This window comes from Plecotus auritus, assembly GCF_963455305.1.
Source record: "Plecotus auritus genome assembly, chromosome: 2".
NCBI lineage: Eukaryota > Metazoa > Chordata > Mammalia > Chiroptera > Vespertilionidae > Plecotus > Plecotus auritus.
The window spans coordinates 22351309-22368406 of record NC_137771.1 but is presented as its reverse complement, the minus strand read 5'-3'; the positions used below and the strand labels follow the sequence as shown (position 1 = coordinate 22368406).

Sequence of the window (17098 nt, the reverse complement as noted above, 5' to 3'; positions counted from 1 at the left end):
AAGATTGTATGTTTTGAATCCAGGCAAAATGCTTCTAGAACTATTACTAACTACCATGTTCTACTGGCTCTGTTGTTTGAGGAAGCCCCCTGACTTCTGTGTACTTCATGCCTGACCCTTGAGGAGGCTGGACCTTGTAACTCACTGCTAATGAGTAAAATATGGCAACAGTGGTTGGATGCCAACTCCATGATTAGGTTAGTTACAAGACTATGAACTTTCATCTTGCTAGGGGACTCTTGCTGGCACTTTTTCTTGCCTGTTGCTTGCCTGTCACCATGCTGTTAGGTGGCAAGGAACTAAGGGAGGCCTGCAGGCAATAGTCTTCAAGGAATTGAATCTTGTCAACAAACACATGAGCAGTCACTTGGAAGTGAATCCTCCCCAGTTGAGCCTTCTGATGAGACTGCAGTGGCAGCAGACACCTGGATTGCAACCTATGAGAGCCCTGAAGCACAGGACCCTGCTAAGCCATGCCCACGTTCTTGACCCACAGAAACTGAGATAATAAATATTTGAAGTCACTATGTTTCTGAATAATTTGTTACATAGCAATAAACTAATACTACAACATCTGTATCTCACAGGTATATCCTGCTATTACAGAAACATTTTGCACTATATTTATCTATATCTTCCACCCTCCTTATCACCCACACTATAAGCTCTTCATGGGCATGAACTATGATTTGTTTACCATTTTATCTATGGTTCATAACACAGTGACTGTTTCATAGTTGAAGCTCCAAAAGTGACTTAAACATAATCAAGGAGTACCTCATTAGGTATAAGTTATAGTTGGGTTTTATACATCAACCTATGAATTTGGTTAGATCTAAGGACACTGACAATGTTCCTGAATTTGAAAACCTCAGAAGCAGAGCCTGAACTATGAACACTTTACTGTGGCTGACTCTATGCTCCCCCCGCCCCCCATGAGGCCCCATCTGGGTGACCCCCTAGACGACATCCCTCTCAGCTTGTTCAACATCATAATTCTTGAAACTAGTGTTTGTAGCGCTAAACCACATGAGAGGACAAAGTGACCTGCCCATCCGCCTGTTCTAATTAATATACTTTTAAACCTTGCAAGGAAAACCATTCCTTTACACCAAACAAAGATTTAGCCATAAAATTCTGGCTTACAGTAATCACATCCTAAATCAATGGCTTCTTTTTTGAGTTAAGAGGGGAAAAAAGATCCCTCTAACATGTTCATTTTAATTTTAAAAATGCTATTTTAAATGGTAGGGAGCCTTTTAATTCTCCACTCTGGGTTATAAAAAAATAATAGATAGGCAGAAATGTGTTATTAGAGCTATTTTTCTTGGCGTTCTGGTAATTTAATAAACTGCTGAAGCCAAGCCTTGGGACTTTATGATGCAGCAAGATGAAGACTTGCCTGTTGATTAATAGTTTCTGATTGCCCCCACCCAACCCCCCTGCTTCCTGGGATGGTTCCTGAAGGACAACGGGTGATTTTTGAAGAATGAAGATTAGGAGAAACATTCTGTAAAAATGTCTTGTCTATGGAAGTTTATTCTCCAGCATACCTACACACTCTTCTGTAAGACTTGGGATGCTGGTGAACTAGCAGAGGTGAGTCTCAGAAGATAACTCTTGAGGTGTTATGTTCATATTTAACAATCTCAGAGCATGTCGCCAACCTTGAAAATTTTCCATGTCAGGGTCCTTGCAGAGAGAGAGGTATCTTCATATATTCAGGCTGCCATAACAAAATATCATAGTCTGGGTGGCTTGAACAACATAAATTTCTTTCTCACAGTCCTGGAGACTGTAAAGTCCAAGACCAATGTGCCAGCAAGGTGGATTTTATTCTGAGTGCTCTTCTCTTGGCATGTAAGCCGCCACCAGCTTGCTGTTTGTTCTGTATGACCTCTCCTTAGTGTGAATGTGGAGAGAAAGGGCTCGCTGGTGTCTCTTATTAGGGCACTAATCCCATGACCCTATGACCTCATCTAATCTTAATTAGTTCCCAACATCTGATTTTCAAATTCCATGACATTAGGGTTGAGGGTTTCAACATATGAATTTGGGGGAGGGAACAAGCATTCAGTCCATAATAGGGTATGTTCCAGTTATTAGTCATTCCTTACATGGCTTCAAACCCTCTCCTTCTGATGCAAAAAGTCTGCTTTGCATGATACATTTTTGCTTTGCCTACTGGCTCTTTGTTAGGGAGACCCAAGGCTGGAGGAAGAAGGGACTTGTTTATTCCCGTTTGGCTCCTCTTCCAGTCAGCATCACCCTAGCAATGCCACTGTTTCCCAATAGCAGCAGTTGTATCCACTGTGCCTCTTTAGAATGCCAACACCAGTAGGATGATACCACCTACTTAGAGATTTGATTGCCTACCCCATGGAGCTCCTCCTCTGAGCCCAGAGATACCAACACCAGCCAAATGGTCCCTGCTCTCCAGATACAAATGTCTGAGTTTCAGCTCCTCAACACTCCTCCACCAGGATTCTAAATTTTAATAGTTCACCTTCTTCTCTTTGGATGTTAGCTTCTTTCTGCAGTTGCTACTTCTCTGTTGCCCTTAGAATTCTTTGCTTTTTCATTTTTTTTTTTAATATAGAGTTAATAATTATTTATTTATATTAAAATTTTTCTGTTCAAATAACTAAAGTGTTTCTATCTTCTGCCTGGAACCTGACTGATAGTGTGGACTTGGCTTTGTTCATTTCACACATGCACCCCCCAAATGTAGACAGGCCACTTTTGAATTCTTTAGGCCTGTTTCTCTTACTGTAAAATAAATCAAATGTTAAATATGGTCATGGGTGAGACTGATCCCACCAAGCCAATATTGTCCTTCTCCTTTTGGTAATGGTTGCAAGGAAAACCTTTCTTGTTGAAAAGTTTTCTTTCTTTATAAACATACTAGAGGCCCAGTGCACGGGATTCGTGCACTGGTGAGGGACGTGGCCTGCAGGGATTGGCCTGCTGTGGGAGTGTTGCTCATCCTGGTCAGCCGAGCAGCTGTGGACCCACCCTCTGAGCAGCTGCTTCCTGGACCAGGATCTTCTGTAGAGCCAGAGCACTCAACTTTCCAGGAGACTGGGTCGGGGCCGGGCCCAGGGACAATAGCACTGAGAGGCAGCAGAGTAGGCCTCAGTCCCACCGTGGCCACAAACATGCCTTCCAGCCTCTGGTGTTCAGAGGAGGCAGCAGGGAGCAAGGAGGAGGAGCCTAGGGCAAGGAGGCCAATCATATCGCACCTCAGGTTCCTGCCCATAGGCCTGGGGTTCGCAGTGGGAGCAGCCCCTCATCCCAGTCAGCCAAGCGGCTGCTCCCACTGTGGTAGCACACTGACCACCAGGGGGCAGCTCCTGCATTGAGCATCTGACCCCTGGTGGTCAGTGCATGTCATAGCGACTGGTCAACCAGTCGTTCTGGTCATTCTGTATTTGGTCTCTGGGCTTTTATTATATAGGATAGGATAACTCTGTGAGGGAAGAGAATATGATTGTCATACTATACTAGTATAACTCAGGACCTGGCCCAATACTTGCTGCAAGGTAGGCATTCAATAAATGTCTACTAAGTAATGAAGGAATAAATAGAAAAAAAGGATGAATGAGGGATGGATGAATGAATGGATGGATGGACAGATGGATAAATGTTACTTGGTCTCAAGAACATCTAGTAGTAAGAAGAAGAAAGTCTTCTTGAAGGAATGGTGCTACTTCATTTTTCAGTATGTCAAATAGGATTAGGTTTGGCTATGCATGAAAGAAACTCAAATAGCAATGGCTTTTAAAAGGAATTTTCTTTCCTCTCACATAAACGAGTGTGAGAACAGGCACTCCAAGGCTGGCCTGGCACCTGCACAACCATCAGAGGCTCAGCTTTCTTCCATCTTATTGCTCTACCAAGTTCATGATGTAGCTTTGACCTCAGAAATTGCACAAAACACTTCTGCCTAAATTTCATTTGGCCAAAACTAAGCCACATATTCTAGGTAGTCATGTGCCAACCTGAAAACTGGAGGCCTATTACTTAAGGAAAAAGGGGGAAATGCATGTTTGGTGCCAAAGGAAATAACACATAAATGAGATGCCCTCCTGAAGGAGGAAGCCTTGGAGGAGGACTTAAGAACTGGAGGAGGAGGTTAAAGACTAAGAATTGTCTCTTTTCTCCAGATGGCTCCCTCCTTTCTCAAAGCCGCTTCCTTCTCAGTCCTCAGTCTCTGCCTCCCACTGCGTATGACGTGGCTTCACACTATAAAATGACTTAGAGGTCTTAGTTGCCTGAAAACTTAACAGTCATTAGCCATACGATTTGAGTTCCAACAAAATTCATTCATTCTGGTCTATGTTACTAGAAAGAGGCAAGTGGGAGGAAAAGTGAGTAAGAATATTGACTTTGAGTCATTTACCATGTGACTTTAAGTAAGGCACTTAATCACTCTGTATCACAGTTATTGTGAACATTATGCTAGATAACGAAGGTGATGTGTACAGCACTATGCCTGTTCCATTGCAAGGCTCAATGATCAGCAGCTGTTAATTTATTAACTATTTCTGGACTCCACAAAAACATGCTACTCCACAATTTGGTTGCTAACATCATGCACAGACTATCCTTCGCTTTAATTTGCAGATAAAGTATGTTCTGAGGGAGGAGATTGGGTAGTTGCAACTTGAAAACATCAGATTAGAATTACTTGCAGGGACCAAGAATGGTACAAGAGCAGACATCACTTATCTGACACTCTGAACAGGGGTGAGTGTCCTGCCAGGTGCTCTCCTATGTCCCTTTAATGACTTCATCACCTTTCATTTAACTAGGATTTAATGTCTTAATTTTAAAATGCATGGGGCACCCTAACAGGTTTTGCTCAGTGGATAGAGCATCAGCCTGCGGACTGAAGGGTCCCAGGTTCGATTCCAGTCAAGGGCATGTACCTTGGTTGTGGGCACATCCCCAGTAGGGGGTGTGCAGGAGGCAGGTGATTGATGTCTTATCGATGTTTCTAACTCTCTATCCCTCTCCCTTCCTCTCTATAAAAAAATCAATAAAATATATTTTTTAAAAAATAAAAATAAATGCATGGGGCAGGCACCGTATCTGTCTTGCCCACTGCCACATCCCTAAGGATAAGTCTCAGTGAATATGAAACCGACAGTTAATAGTAAGCATGTTTAGGTATTATATTATAGAGTCTAGCAGTGGTTCTCAACCTTTCTAATGCCGCGACCCTTTAATACAGTTCCTCATGTTGTGGTGACCTCCAACCATAAAATTATTTTCGTTGTTACTTCATAACTGTAATTTTGCTACTGTTAATGAATCGTAATGTAAATATCTGTGTTTTCCAATGGTCTTAGGTTCTACAGCAGTGGTTCTCAACCTGTGGGTCACGACCACTAGCAGGGTCACCTAAGACCATCGGAAAACACAGATATTTACATTACAATTCATTAACAGTAGCAAAATTACAGTTATGAAGTAACAACGAAAATAATTTTATGGTTGGGGGTCACCACAACATGAGGAACTGTATTAAAGGGTCGCGGCATTAGAAAGGTTGAGAACCACTAGAGAGATAGAGACATAGTCCGGGCATGATGTAAGCTAAATGTTTCAATGGCTTCAGTTGCCACGTAGCTCATAGTCAAAGATTAAAGAAGTATGTTAGTCATGTTCTGAAGGCCTGCTTGTAAATCAAGTTTCAGGAGAAATGTTGAAAAGTACACTTTTGTTGAAATAATAGAAATATACAGCCAGTTAGGCGCAAACAATGATAGTTTAAACAATAAAGATTCCTGCGTTTTGCTTTAAAGATAATGTCACTTAAAAGACCCTAACGTAAATATTCTTTTTTAAAAAGATAATGTCACTGATGCACAATATTTTGCAGAATCTTGGTTCTTCAACCAAGCACCCCTTGTTTTCATAATATAAGTGTAAATTGCTGAGGTACTGTTTGTTTGCCAAGCAGGAAGAGGACATATTTGGGAGATTGGCTCTCCTGTCCTTTCGCTTTGGCCAAATCGAACAAACCTTTTGCTATCTCCAAGCACCTGTGTCTCAGCATTTTGGCTGACTAGCGCATCGGGCACACAGACCTGAATTTTGGGAGATGGTTCAGTAACAAATATGTATTGAGTGAATTGGCTGGAGAGGTGGTTGGAAGAAGCACATGGAAGAGCTGGGAGTTTTCAATCCCTTGTGAATCCAGACAAGCACTCAGGATCCCTGTTTCCACTACTCCCAGAGAGGTGAGTGGAGCCAAGGAGTGCTATGTGTCGGAGAGGCATCAGGCATAGGTGCCTGCCCTCCCTTAAGTTCCTCCTAAAGAATTTTTTAGGGAAAATAAATTCATAGAGGCTTCTGAAAATCCGATTCTCAGACATCCTGGGAAGGGGGAGTGGGCTGTGGGTTCTAGGTGTGTCAGAATGCAGCTCAGTAGAATTCCACAAGCATTTTTTGACACCACCGTGTGCTAGACACCATGCTAGATGGTGGTCTATATGCAAATTTTTTTGTTAAATAAATGTGTGTTTTTATTAAAGTAATACATGCACATGAGTTAAAAGCCAAATAATGCTAAAAGGCTCATGACTAAGGCAGTGATCCTTGCACCACAACCCCTCACAAAACCGTCGTGCTTTTCATAGGCACCTCCTTCAGCTCTCTTGACTCTTTATTCTGGGATTTACCCCTAGATTTCTAAGTAATTATGGGAATTTCACTCTCCCTCTATTCCTTTATTTTAGATATTATGTACTACGACTTCCTATTACGATAAATGAAAATTTTTAGCTCTGTTAACACCCCTCTTTTCACCTCCATCCTCCCACCATTGTTACAATGTAATTCAGATTAAATCCATATTTGGGCTTTTTATTATTATGACCAAGTAAATATTGTTCACTGCCGAGTTAATAACAATTGTTTCATTTTTAAAATTTGAATCCATAGCTAAATCTTTCCACCCTTACTATCCTCTATAAAACAACTCTCAATACAACTCTTGAATTTTCCACATAGTCATCTGTCAGAATCATCATCAGTTTCTTTTTCTTCAGCCCCTCCCCCTCCCCCACTGACACACCTCTTATCTGAAGTCTCCAACTTCCTGCTCCATCTGCACCACAGCGCTGGCTTTCCAGGCTCTGCTTCAAGGTTCCGTTCTTGAGCTAAGAACTTCCTCTTTCATCCCCTCAGGAGTCTTCTCAGTCTCCCTCCCACTGAGGTTGTTCTTCTGTCTTGGTTTCCTTGTCTTCATGGAGCACATCCTCCCTTGGCTTCTTGACAAAGGTGCAAAGGAGGTAAATTTTTTGAGACTTTGCATATCTGAAAGCATCTTCACTCTACCTTCACAGATAGGAGTTCGGTTTTAGAACTCTAGGTTGAAGTAATTTCTACTTAAGCAATGCCAGCTCTGTCCCAGGATCTTCTAGGCTCCCATGTTAATGTTGAGAAATCTGATTTGCATGCCAGTGGGTTTTTTGAAAAGCTTACAATCTTGCCTTTATCTCCAACCTTCAGAAATTTCACAGAAATATGTCTCTTTTAAAATATGTTTTTAATGATTTTTAAAGAGAGGGGAAGGAAGAGAGAGAGAAACATCAATGAGAGAGAAACGTTGATCGGTTGCTTCCTGCACACCCCCTACTGGGGATCAACCTGGCCACCCGGGCATGTGCCCTGACCCGAAATTGAACCAGCGACCTCTCCGTGCACAGGACGACACCCAGCCAACTGAGCTACACTGGCCAGGGCACAGCAATATGTCTGGATGTGGATCTTTTTCATTCATTTTGCAAAGCACTGGTCTAGACAATCCAATCTGGGAAAATTCCTTGTGTTTTTCTGTTAATACTTTCCGCCCCTTCTCTTTGCACTGTTCTGCCTAGAACTCCTGTTAGCCAGATATTTAGCCTCCTGGACTAAATCCTCTCATTTTCTTATCTTTGATCTCAAAATCTACCCCATGTCTTTTTAAAATTCTCCTTTCCATGAGATCTCTCTGATGTTAGCTTCCAACACTTCTCACTGAAAAAAAAAAATCAGCTATCACTGTTCTAATTTCAAAAGCACTTTCTTGTTCTGATTTTTTAAAATAAGCATATAACATGTTACCCTTATTTTTAAAGTGTACTATCTTATCTCCCTGAGAATATTATGGTCTGTCTCTTTTCATACTTCCCTTTTGCCTTTGTTTTGATGTGTTTCTTGTTGGAGATTGTCCATTTTTATTAAGCATAGGTCCCAAAAAGTTGATGGGGAGCTCTCTGTGCAGGGCATAATCAGAGGGTATTTTCACTGGTATCTCCAAGTGCAATTCCGTTTCTTTGGAGGACCCTCCAAACTCCTGCCTCTTGGTTAAAGCCTAGCTTGGCATTGGATGTATGTATATTTCACTCAATCTCCATTTTCCATCTGGGACCTCATCCCCACAATTCCTATGCATGGTCTGTAAGGTTACCTCAGAGAAAATGCCTCCTGTCTCTTATAGAGCTATTCGTGGCCCCTGGCTTTGTGGGGCCAGGATAGGAGCTACCTCTTACATCAACCCCTCAATTTTATCTCTCACCAGCACCACCTTTCATGGTGCCCAGTACCTGGCACCTCCAGTTTCTGAGACCTTCAGGATTCTCCATGGGAAATGGCTTGTTGCATGCTGCTATATCTCCCTCAGCCAGCATTTCACTGTGATCTTCCCCAGTTCTTCTAAGGCATTTATTTACCATTTCTCCATCCCATTTCTGCCTTTGTATATAGCAGATGGGATGGTTGCCTTTTCCTAGTTTCACTGAAGTTTGTATAGGTTCTCTTATTCTCCTTGCTATTTGAAGGTAAATTTCTAGGGAAGAAAGACAGAACATAATTATTCTACCATCTTAAAACCACAAGAATACATTAAGTGGACATTAAGTCTATCTTAAGCCTACATTATCTTTTAATCCTCACAATTAACATTGCCATTAATGAAACTGAGGTTTAGTGAGGTTAAATTCTCTAACCAAGGCCAAGTTGGGAGGTGGCTAAGAACCCAGGTCTGGCCAAGGGCAAATCCAGGCTCTTTCTCTTCCTCTCTTTTGCCTTCAAACACTGAGTTCAAGAGAGGGTAGAAAACTGTGGTCCAGCCTGAGTTAATACCTGAAAGTATAATATGAGAAAGGCTTTCAGGGAAGAAAGGGGCTCCTGCATTTGTGAGATCTTCTAGTGACCAGTGTCTCTCAGAATCCATGGAGTATGTACTGAATCAAGGATAACAAAAAAAGTGATATACCAGAAGTAGGGTCAGCCTTGGAGAAGGGCTGGAGGACTAAGGGTGTGCCCCAGACTTATACCATGGAAGAGGCCTAAGTCCTAAGAAAACTTGGGAGAGAAATTGGTTTCTGGGGACCCAGAAAAAAAAGGCCAGTGAGGCCAATGGTGTCACACTGTGAGTGCAAGAGAAATGTTCCTGTGGGTACTGAACTTAAACCCACATGCCGAGACATGGGTGGCTTCCAGACCCCAGCTTCTCTTTACTATCAGGATTAAAGCTCCTAGTTTCCCCAGACTGGGCTCTCCCCTCAGTCAGGGTGGGGTTGAGCTTACAGGTGACCCACAGGGTTGGGGATAGAGCAACTTGGAATTGACAGTGTTGGTCCATCTGTATATTCATAATTTATTTTTTAGACCCAAAAGTAGGTACTTAGATTAACCTTCTATTGAATTTCATCTTGTTACAGTTTGCCAAAGAATGGCACATGGGTTTCATTTCGTAGACCAGCCCTAACCGGTGATGGCTGCCTCGACCACTGTGAGGAGAATAATTCTGTGGCTTTGTCCAGGCTCAGGGAACGGTTGCTTAGTGACATCTGTAATGGCTAGAGAATAGAAGAATTCAAGTACATGTGCATAACTGGTTCCAGTCAGCTCCTCTTCCCCGAGCTGTGTCCTCCGTAAATGTGATCAGTCCATATTCAAGTCACTGATAAAAGTTGATTGAGATATCCTTGGCTGGGTGGTTCAGTTGGTTGGAGCGTTGTCTGTATACTAAATGGTTGCGGGTTCAATTCCAGGTCAAGGCACATATGGGAGGCAACTGATTGATGTTTCTCTCTCACATCGATGTGACTCTCTCTCTCTCCCTTTCTCTCTATAAAATCAATTTTTAAAAAATCAACACATCCTTGCGTGAGGATTAAGAAAAAAACATGTTGATTGAGATAGACCCAAGAGCAGTGCCATTAGGTGCAGTTTTGAGATTGACTTGGAGTGTGGCATTGATAGACAACCACTGGATAGTCATGACTGTCACATTTAGCATTATTTTTTGAATTCATTTCCCAGACACACTTTCCCATCTTGTGTCCAGAGAGTTTTTCGGTAAAACTATCACCTGATAGGACAGAGGAGGGTGCATCTCTTTTTCATCCATTCCTGAGGTACATAAATGGGAATGTTGAGAAGTGAAGGGATCACAGAATAGAAGAGAGAAGCCCTCAAGTTTAGGACCTCTGGGATCCTGTTTTAGAGACCAGCACTTCAGGACTCCAGCTCGTGGTCTCTCTTCCTGTCCTAAGTGAATGATGAGTCTCATTGGGAAAATGAACAATGAAGGTTATGCAGAACATAACAATAGCAGCAAACCGAAAACAAACCAACAGACACATTCTATTTCAAGCAGCTCATACTTTTATCATAAAATACAAACTTTCTAAAATTAAGTGTCTTACTTCTATTTTACCAACAACAACAAAAACAAAAATCACTCTTGTTAGCTAAATACAGGTGCATAAGTAGTTGAGCAAGTGAGTATGATGCTGAGGGGGACGGGGTGTGGTTTGGGCCATGTGTGTGAGTGTTGGTCAATAGATGAGTCTGGTCTTGCTGTCTTCTGTCTGCGACCTGGTCGGAACCTTGGCTTTCCAAACTTCCTACCAAGTTGTTGCAGCAGCCAGAATTCCAGAGCCCTTAGCCCTGACCCAAGGGCTAAGGTAGGAGGAGGAGATCTAAAAATTTATACCATTCCCACTGGAAGAGAAAAAGGGGCTATTCAGCAGGGGCCCACCAGACGACGAGCCGAACCTGGAAGAGAAAGATGATGGATGTCAAGATGAAATTCATAATGTTGGTGGAGATATTAGGAAAAGTAATATTTTAATTTTGTGGCTGTCAAAGACTGTCACGATCATGACAGGCTTGGAGGCTAAAAGCTCTAGCATAATAAAAGTGCTATGGCTGTGGGAAAATAAAATATGAAACGGATATAATTGGAGGACAATAAAGAGCTTTTTCTGCCACTTACTTAGGTCAGGAAGCCCCCAGCAGTCTGTAGGGATTATTTCTATGAAGCCTATGCTCTCATCATGTCCAGAACCACAAAGTAGGGAGCCTCTCTGAATCTGAGCACCTTCCTTGTGGTCCTGCAGCCACTTTACCTGCCTTAGAGGACCAGGTGTGTCCTTTAGGAAATTCCACAACAACAGAGAAATCCGGCCACATCCCAGTCCCAGAGTGAGATCTAGGAGTCCAGACATTCCCAGGGCTCCTCCCCTCATCAGCGCCAGGCTAACCCAGGTTCTTGTTTCAGAACCAGTTCAAGAAGTGAGCAATGAGACATCACCGAGTGCCTGGGAGTTTGCTAGACCCTGGGAGAAGGAAGAGCCAAGAAGATCGGAGCCTCACCCTCCAAGAGCAGAAATACGCACACGTATGCTTTTTCTCCCAGGTGTACCTCAATCAAGAGTTCAAAAGCCATCTCCTCCGCGAAACCTTCCCTGCCTGTTCCAGATGGAATCATTTACTCACACTTCTGGGATCCTATTGCAATTTCGTCACCCATCTGCTAGGATGCTTTGGATGAATGGGGACAGAGCTCAGTATGAATTGCAGCAGAGCAAATGACTAGATTTAGTCTAATCCAGGGATTCTCAGTCACTTTTCAGCCGGATAGATGCATATTACAGGAGATGTGCACGTTCATGGCACTGTGCCATGAACTGACAAAACGACAAAGGCGGAGCGGGGTGGAGGGGGGTGGGAGAGAGGAGCAATGAGAACAAACCGCATTAATTTGTAATGCCTCAGCTTCTATCAGTATCTGTTGCTTGCCAAGTGTCCCTGGACAACTAGGCTTCAGATTTTGTTTAAATCCCTTCTCAGTAAAATAGATTCCATGAGAGCAGGGACATTATCTGGACTGCCCACCATTTCATACCCACAGCCCAGCCTGGGACCTGGCCACAAGGCAGGTGCCTGATAAGCAATTAATGCTGGCAGTAACCGCACCTCTTTTTCTCTCTTTCAAAAATCACATTGGAATATAAATGATTGGCAGTGATGTTACTATAGAGAGATACCCTGGATTCTACTGTGATTTATAAAATAAAAGCCATAACCAATACTTCACATTTAATAACTCCCAGGAACAAATTACTCAGGGCACACCTCACATCTTATCACCACACCCCATGCATCTAGGCCCTTCTCATGTTGAGATCTTCTGATCAGATCAACTGCCAAGGGCATGGACTGGACAGGATGAACACTAGAAGGTCAGGAAGAGAGGCAGTCCATGTGGAGAGGTAGTCCACTTGGAGGGTTATCAAGGAATGCTTCCTGGAGGAAGAAGGCAGGCTTGAGCTGCCTCTTGAGCATGGTGACCTGTCCTGGTTTGCCTGGGACATTTTCTATGCTGCTATTTCTAGTAAAGTATTATTTATGCTCCTTTTAACTCAATATTGTTGTTTGAAAGGTAAGTTGTGTGGCTATTTAATAATTTGCATTATTAAATATGCAAATTGATTTGATTGAGGGGGGGCTCCCTTGCTCCTTCCCTGAGAACATGGAGCCACCTGCTCCTTCCTCTCCCACTCCCACTTCGTATGGTTTAGTCTCTTGGTTCTTTCCTTTGCTCCTGACCCAGAGGGAGCGCTGACCCACCTTGTCTCCGAGACTAAACTCTCCACCTGGGTCCTGTATCCTTTCCCGCCCAGAGCAGCCTCTCTTAGACCTTGTTCCATCTGGGACCACTAGAAGCCCCCCAACCCGACACCACTGCTGTGCTCAGTGTTCCCCTCTAAAGCGCCTTCATCTTGTTTTCATCTCCCTGTGACCCCTCCTTCCCTGCCCCAGGAAATAATTTCTTCACTTGGCTTCCATCACTCCACACTCTCCTCCATATCTTCTCCCACCTCATGCGGCCCCACCTTAGGCCCTTTGCTGGTTCCTCCACATCTCCGCAACCTCTCCACATGCTGGATGGAGGCCCCGGGCCCGTCCTTGGGCCTCCTCTCTTCTCTACGTACACGCACCCCCTGGGCGATCTCATCCCATCCCAAGCCTTTAAATATCATCTATATGCTAATGACTCCCAGGTTTCTATTACCAGCCCCAGCCCCTGCCCTGAGCCCCAGACTCACATACAGCCATCTGCCTCTCACCACTCCACTCTCATCTCAGATTTCGCATATCCCAAACCAAACTCTTGATCAACAGATCTTCGCTGTAGCCTTCTTGACCTTGGCTGTTTGGCATCGCCACTTATCCAGTCACTCAAGTTATAAATGGAATCATGCTCCATTCCTCTCTCCCGCATTCCACAACCAACCATCACTAAGTCCTTCCACCAAGACAATAAACACTCCAGAGCTTTCAGTCTCCTGCCCCACTGTCACTGCCTTGGTCCCCACCACCAGCACCTCTGCCTCAGACGGCTACAAAAGCTCCTCTCCTGCACCCCTGTGACAGCTCTGACCCCACAGTCCATGCTTCATACCTCAGCCCACGTCTTCTTCTCTAGATAGAAAACTAGAGCATGACCTCACCAGTTTGAAAGTCATCCTAGTGGCTTCCTACTGTTCTTAAAAAACCTCCGTACCATGCCTACAGGTCTTACCTTGTCTGGCCCTGGCTACTCCTCTGATTTCAATTCCGCCCACTCGCTCTCTCCCACTCATTGTGCGCCAGCTACAGTCCCCTGTGGGGCTGCTGCACTTTCCCTGCTTTCTGCCCAGACTGCTCATCGCCCACATACATGCCTGGTTCGTTCTCTCACTTCGTTTAGATCTCAGCTCAGGAGACTTCCCTCCATTCCCTCTCCCATCAACCCCAGCACCTGGCCTGTGTGCCGCTTGTTTATTTCCTTGCTGCCTATTTCTCCCCTTGGAATAAGACAAGGAAAACGTTGTCTTGTTCACTCCAGTAAGCAGTGCCTAGAACAGTGCTAGACACATAAAAGATGCTCAAGAAATATTTTTTGAATGAACAAATTGTTCCTTCTGGGGACATAGTCCTACATGCTTTGCTTCACTTTTCCGACCTCACTCTCCAGGTCTTCCCTGCCCAGAGCAGCCTCCATTCCACCCTGCTGACTGCCACCACTCCTGCCACTTTACACCTTTGCCCACGATGTGTCCACCTGGCACCAGGCTTCCTCCCACTTCTAAGACTGTTCCTTCCTAAGGCTCCTGCTCACTCCTTTTCTTCTCCCAGCCCCTATAGACAGCCAGCAACCGGGTCTCAACCCACTACTCTTACTGCTCCCAAGAGTGCTGACTGATGAGACCTCAGTATCCCTCCCAAGTACATACAGCCAGTTTTACAGTAAGTCTCTCTTCCCTTGAGCCCAGAGTCACAGTGTGGAATACAGGAAGTCTGCTGGCCTGCCAGTAGTCTGTCCTGATCCCTCTGCCTTCTCATCTACTCTTACCTCCAGGGAGCCGAGAACCTCTCATACAGACCCCTACAGTCACCTCCAGACCACACCCCCTCTCCCCTCCTGTTTCTCTGCCCTCCAGCCCATCTATTCATTCTGATATGCACCAATCTGCATCAGATGCCCAGGTCTAGCAGCTAGGAGCCTTTAGGAATGCAGTCCCAGCCTCCTTTTTCCAATCCTATTTTCTACCTTTTTCAGGGATGAATCTAATCATTCAACCAGATGCCTTTATTGCCCAGGCCTCAAGCTTGCTACCCACCTTGGAATCTAGGGCCTCACTTCTCGCGTCTGGAATGCCCTTCTCCAGTCGCTGCTCACTGTCTACCCAGCAAAGATCCGGCCTCATCCTCGGGCCACTTTGGTGGTCTTCACTTTGTCACAGCTCTAACATCACTGTGCCCACATCTCACGCACTCTCAGCTCTCGGAAGGGGGGAACTATGTCCTAATCACCTATGCCTCCCTGAGGCTAAATTCATAGGAACTATGTGAATTAATACAGAGCTTTTTGATATGCCCTACAAGAAAAAGGAAGAAAAAATGGGGAGCGAAGGAGAGAAGGGGAGGGAGGAAGGGAGAAAAAAAGGGAGGGAGGGAGGAGGAGAGAGAAGATGAAAGAAAAAAGAAAAAAAGAAAGCAAGAGAAAAACAGGGTTGTGGGGTTTGGGTTAAAATAACACTACCGATTACCCTTTTGGACATTTCCAGGCACCCTTGGAAATTAAATGACCTGAGAATTCCAACAATTATGAAATGTGTTTACCTTTGTTTCACACAGCTTTTCCCAAACACATCTGACTACAGAAACCTCTTTCTAGCATTTATTCCTTTAAATGAGACACTTGGGGAAGCACTGATTCAAAAGGATGAGAGTTTGGGGACACACATCAACACTACAGTCTGGCCCTAGTTCTGTAAACCGAGCTCCTCAAACGGGGCACATGCTTCCAGGGTGTGCCAGGGAGACTCGGAATCACAGGAGCCGTCTGCCCGCCTCTCAGGACGTCCCTATCAGTTGAAGATTTGTTGAGTGGGAGTGAGCAGCTCCGTGTTATTACATTAAAACAACAAACAGAGATGTATGACCTAACCAGCATGGAAAATTTGTGTGGAATTTTCGGCCAACAGGTCGAGTTTGTGTTGGCTGTTTGCTGCTAAGCCCCTCTCCTCTGCTGTCCGGGGTACTTTGGTGGGAAGGCGTGGGCAGCCCTGATAAGCCATGGAAGATCCTTCGGCAGAGCCTGCTGCGAAGTCAATGGGATGTTCTGGAGATTAACCTGGCGAGGAGCTCAGAGGGCAGTGAGTGGGGGAGAGCTGTAAGAGGATTACCTGGCCGCCTGTTGTAAACCAAGAGAACTGGTAAAGGCAAATGCGCCAGGTCCACCACCCGCCACCTGCTGTGCTGGGTGCCACCACTATGGGCTGTGCAGTGCAGCCCCGAAATGAAGTGGGCCAACAGAGGGGCCCACAAAGGCCCCAGACCCTGCTCACCTCCACACCAGGTCCTTCCAGGACCCACAGGGCATCCAAATCGAGGGCATCCCCCAGGCAGTGAGGCCCCGGGTACTCTCCTCCCCTGTCCAGCAGCTTTCTAGTGATAAGCTAGACTTCCAGGGCAGGCCAAGGACTCACCCATATGGCTGGGGGAAGAGGAACTGCGGCCCATCTCCTGCCATGGGGGAAGGGTCTCGGGGGTTGGTGGACAGCTTCGGAGGTGTCCTCTGAGGGTACGGGTAGTTGGGCTGGACGAAGGGGATGTAGCTCAGCAGAGGGGTGTAGGAGGAGCGAAAAATCTGCTGTCCCATTTGCACTGGGTTGTATGGTGTCACCTGCAGGTCAGAGAGGAGAGAGGGGTGAGGTCCAGCAGAGCCCACCGCTTCCAAAACATCACTCCCCCAACCCTAACCCTAACCCCAGCCCTATAGCTCGAGCCTGTGCCTCTCAGGCAACATGTTGGAATGGTAAAAGCACAGGGCTCAACTTCTGTACATGACCTTGGCAAGTGACTGAATTTAGCCGAGCCTCAGTTTCCTCATCTGTAAAATGGGCATACTATCTCCTTTGTATGGGGACTGAGTCAGCTGATGTAAGTAACAAGTCTGAGACATACTAAGTAGCAAATAAACATTTCCATTCTCTTCCCTACATCCCCTTTTCCCTCTGTCACTAACCATCCTCAAAGCCCCTTATTCATCTTTAAGTCTTCAACTATCTCGAAAAAAGCTGTTGAGATTGAAACATCCCTGGCTTCTAGCTCAGGCCCTCAACAGGGTCCAAGTATAAGACAGCCTCGCCCAGTGGGAATTCCTGTGCTGGGTGCTAGATAGGTTCTATATCTGCACTGCCTAGTACAGCAGCCGCCAGCCATTTGTGCCTACTGAGTACTTGAAATGTGATATGTGAATAAG

General features: G+C 45.0%; 1 protein-coding gene across 2 annotated transcripts in view; it reads right to left on the bottom strand.

The window, feature by feature from the left end:
* Window positions 1-10650: 10650 nt before the first annotated feature.
* Window positions 10651-17098, bottom strand: part of LOC308241589 (uncharacterized protein C1orf94) — a 38627-nt gene continuing 32179 nt past the window's right edge. Inside the window, exons 6-7 of one of the 2 annotated variants that reach the window (XM_080655090.1) lie at window positions 16323-16519; window positions 10651-11058 (exon numbers count right to left, since the gene is read on the bottom strand). In XM_080655090.1, the coding sequence (XP_080511216.1) occupies window positions 10983-11058; window positions 16323-16519 (273 nt within the window). In that variant the 3' untranslated portion in view covers window positions 10651-10982. The remainder of the gene's footprint in view (window positions 11059-16322; window positions 16520-17098) is intronic. The other variant, XM_080655091.1, reaches the window with a different exon arrangement.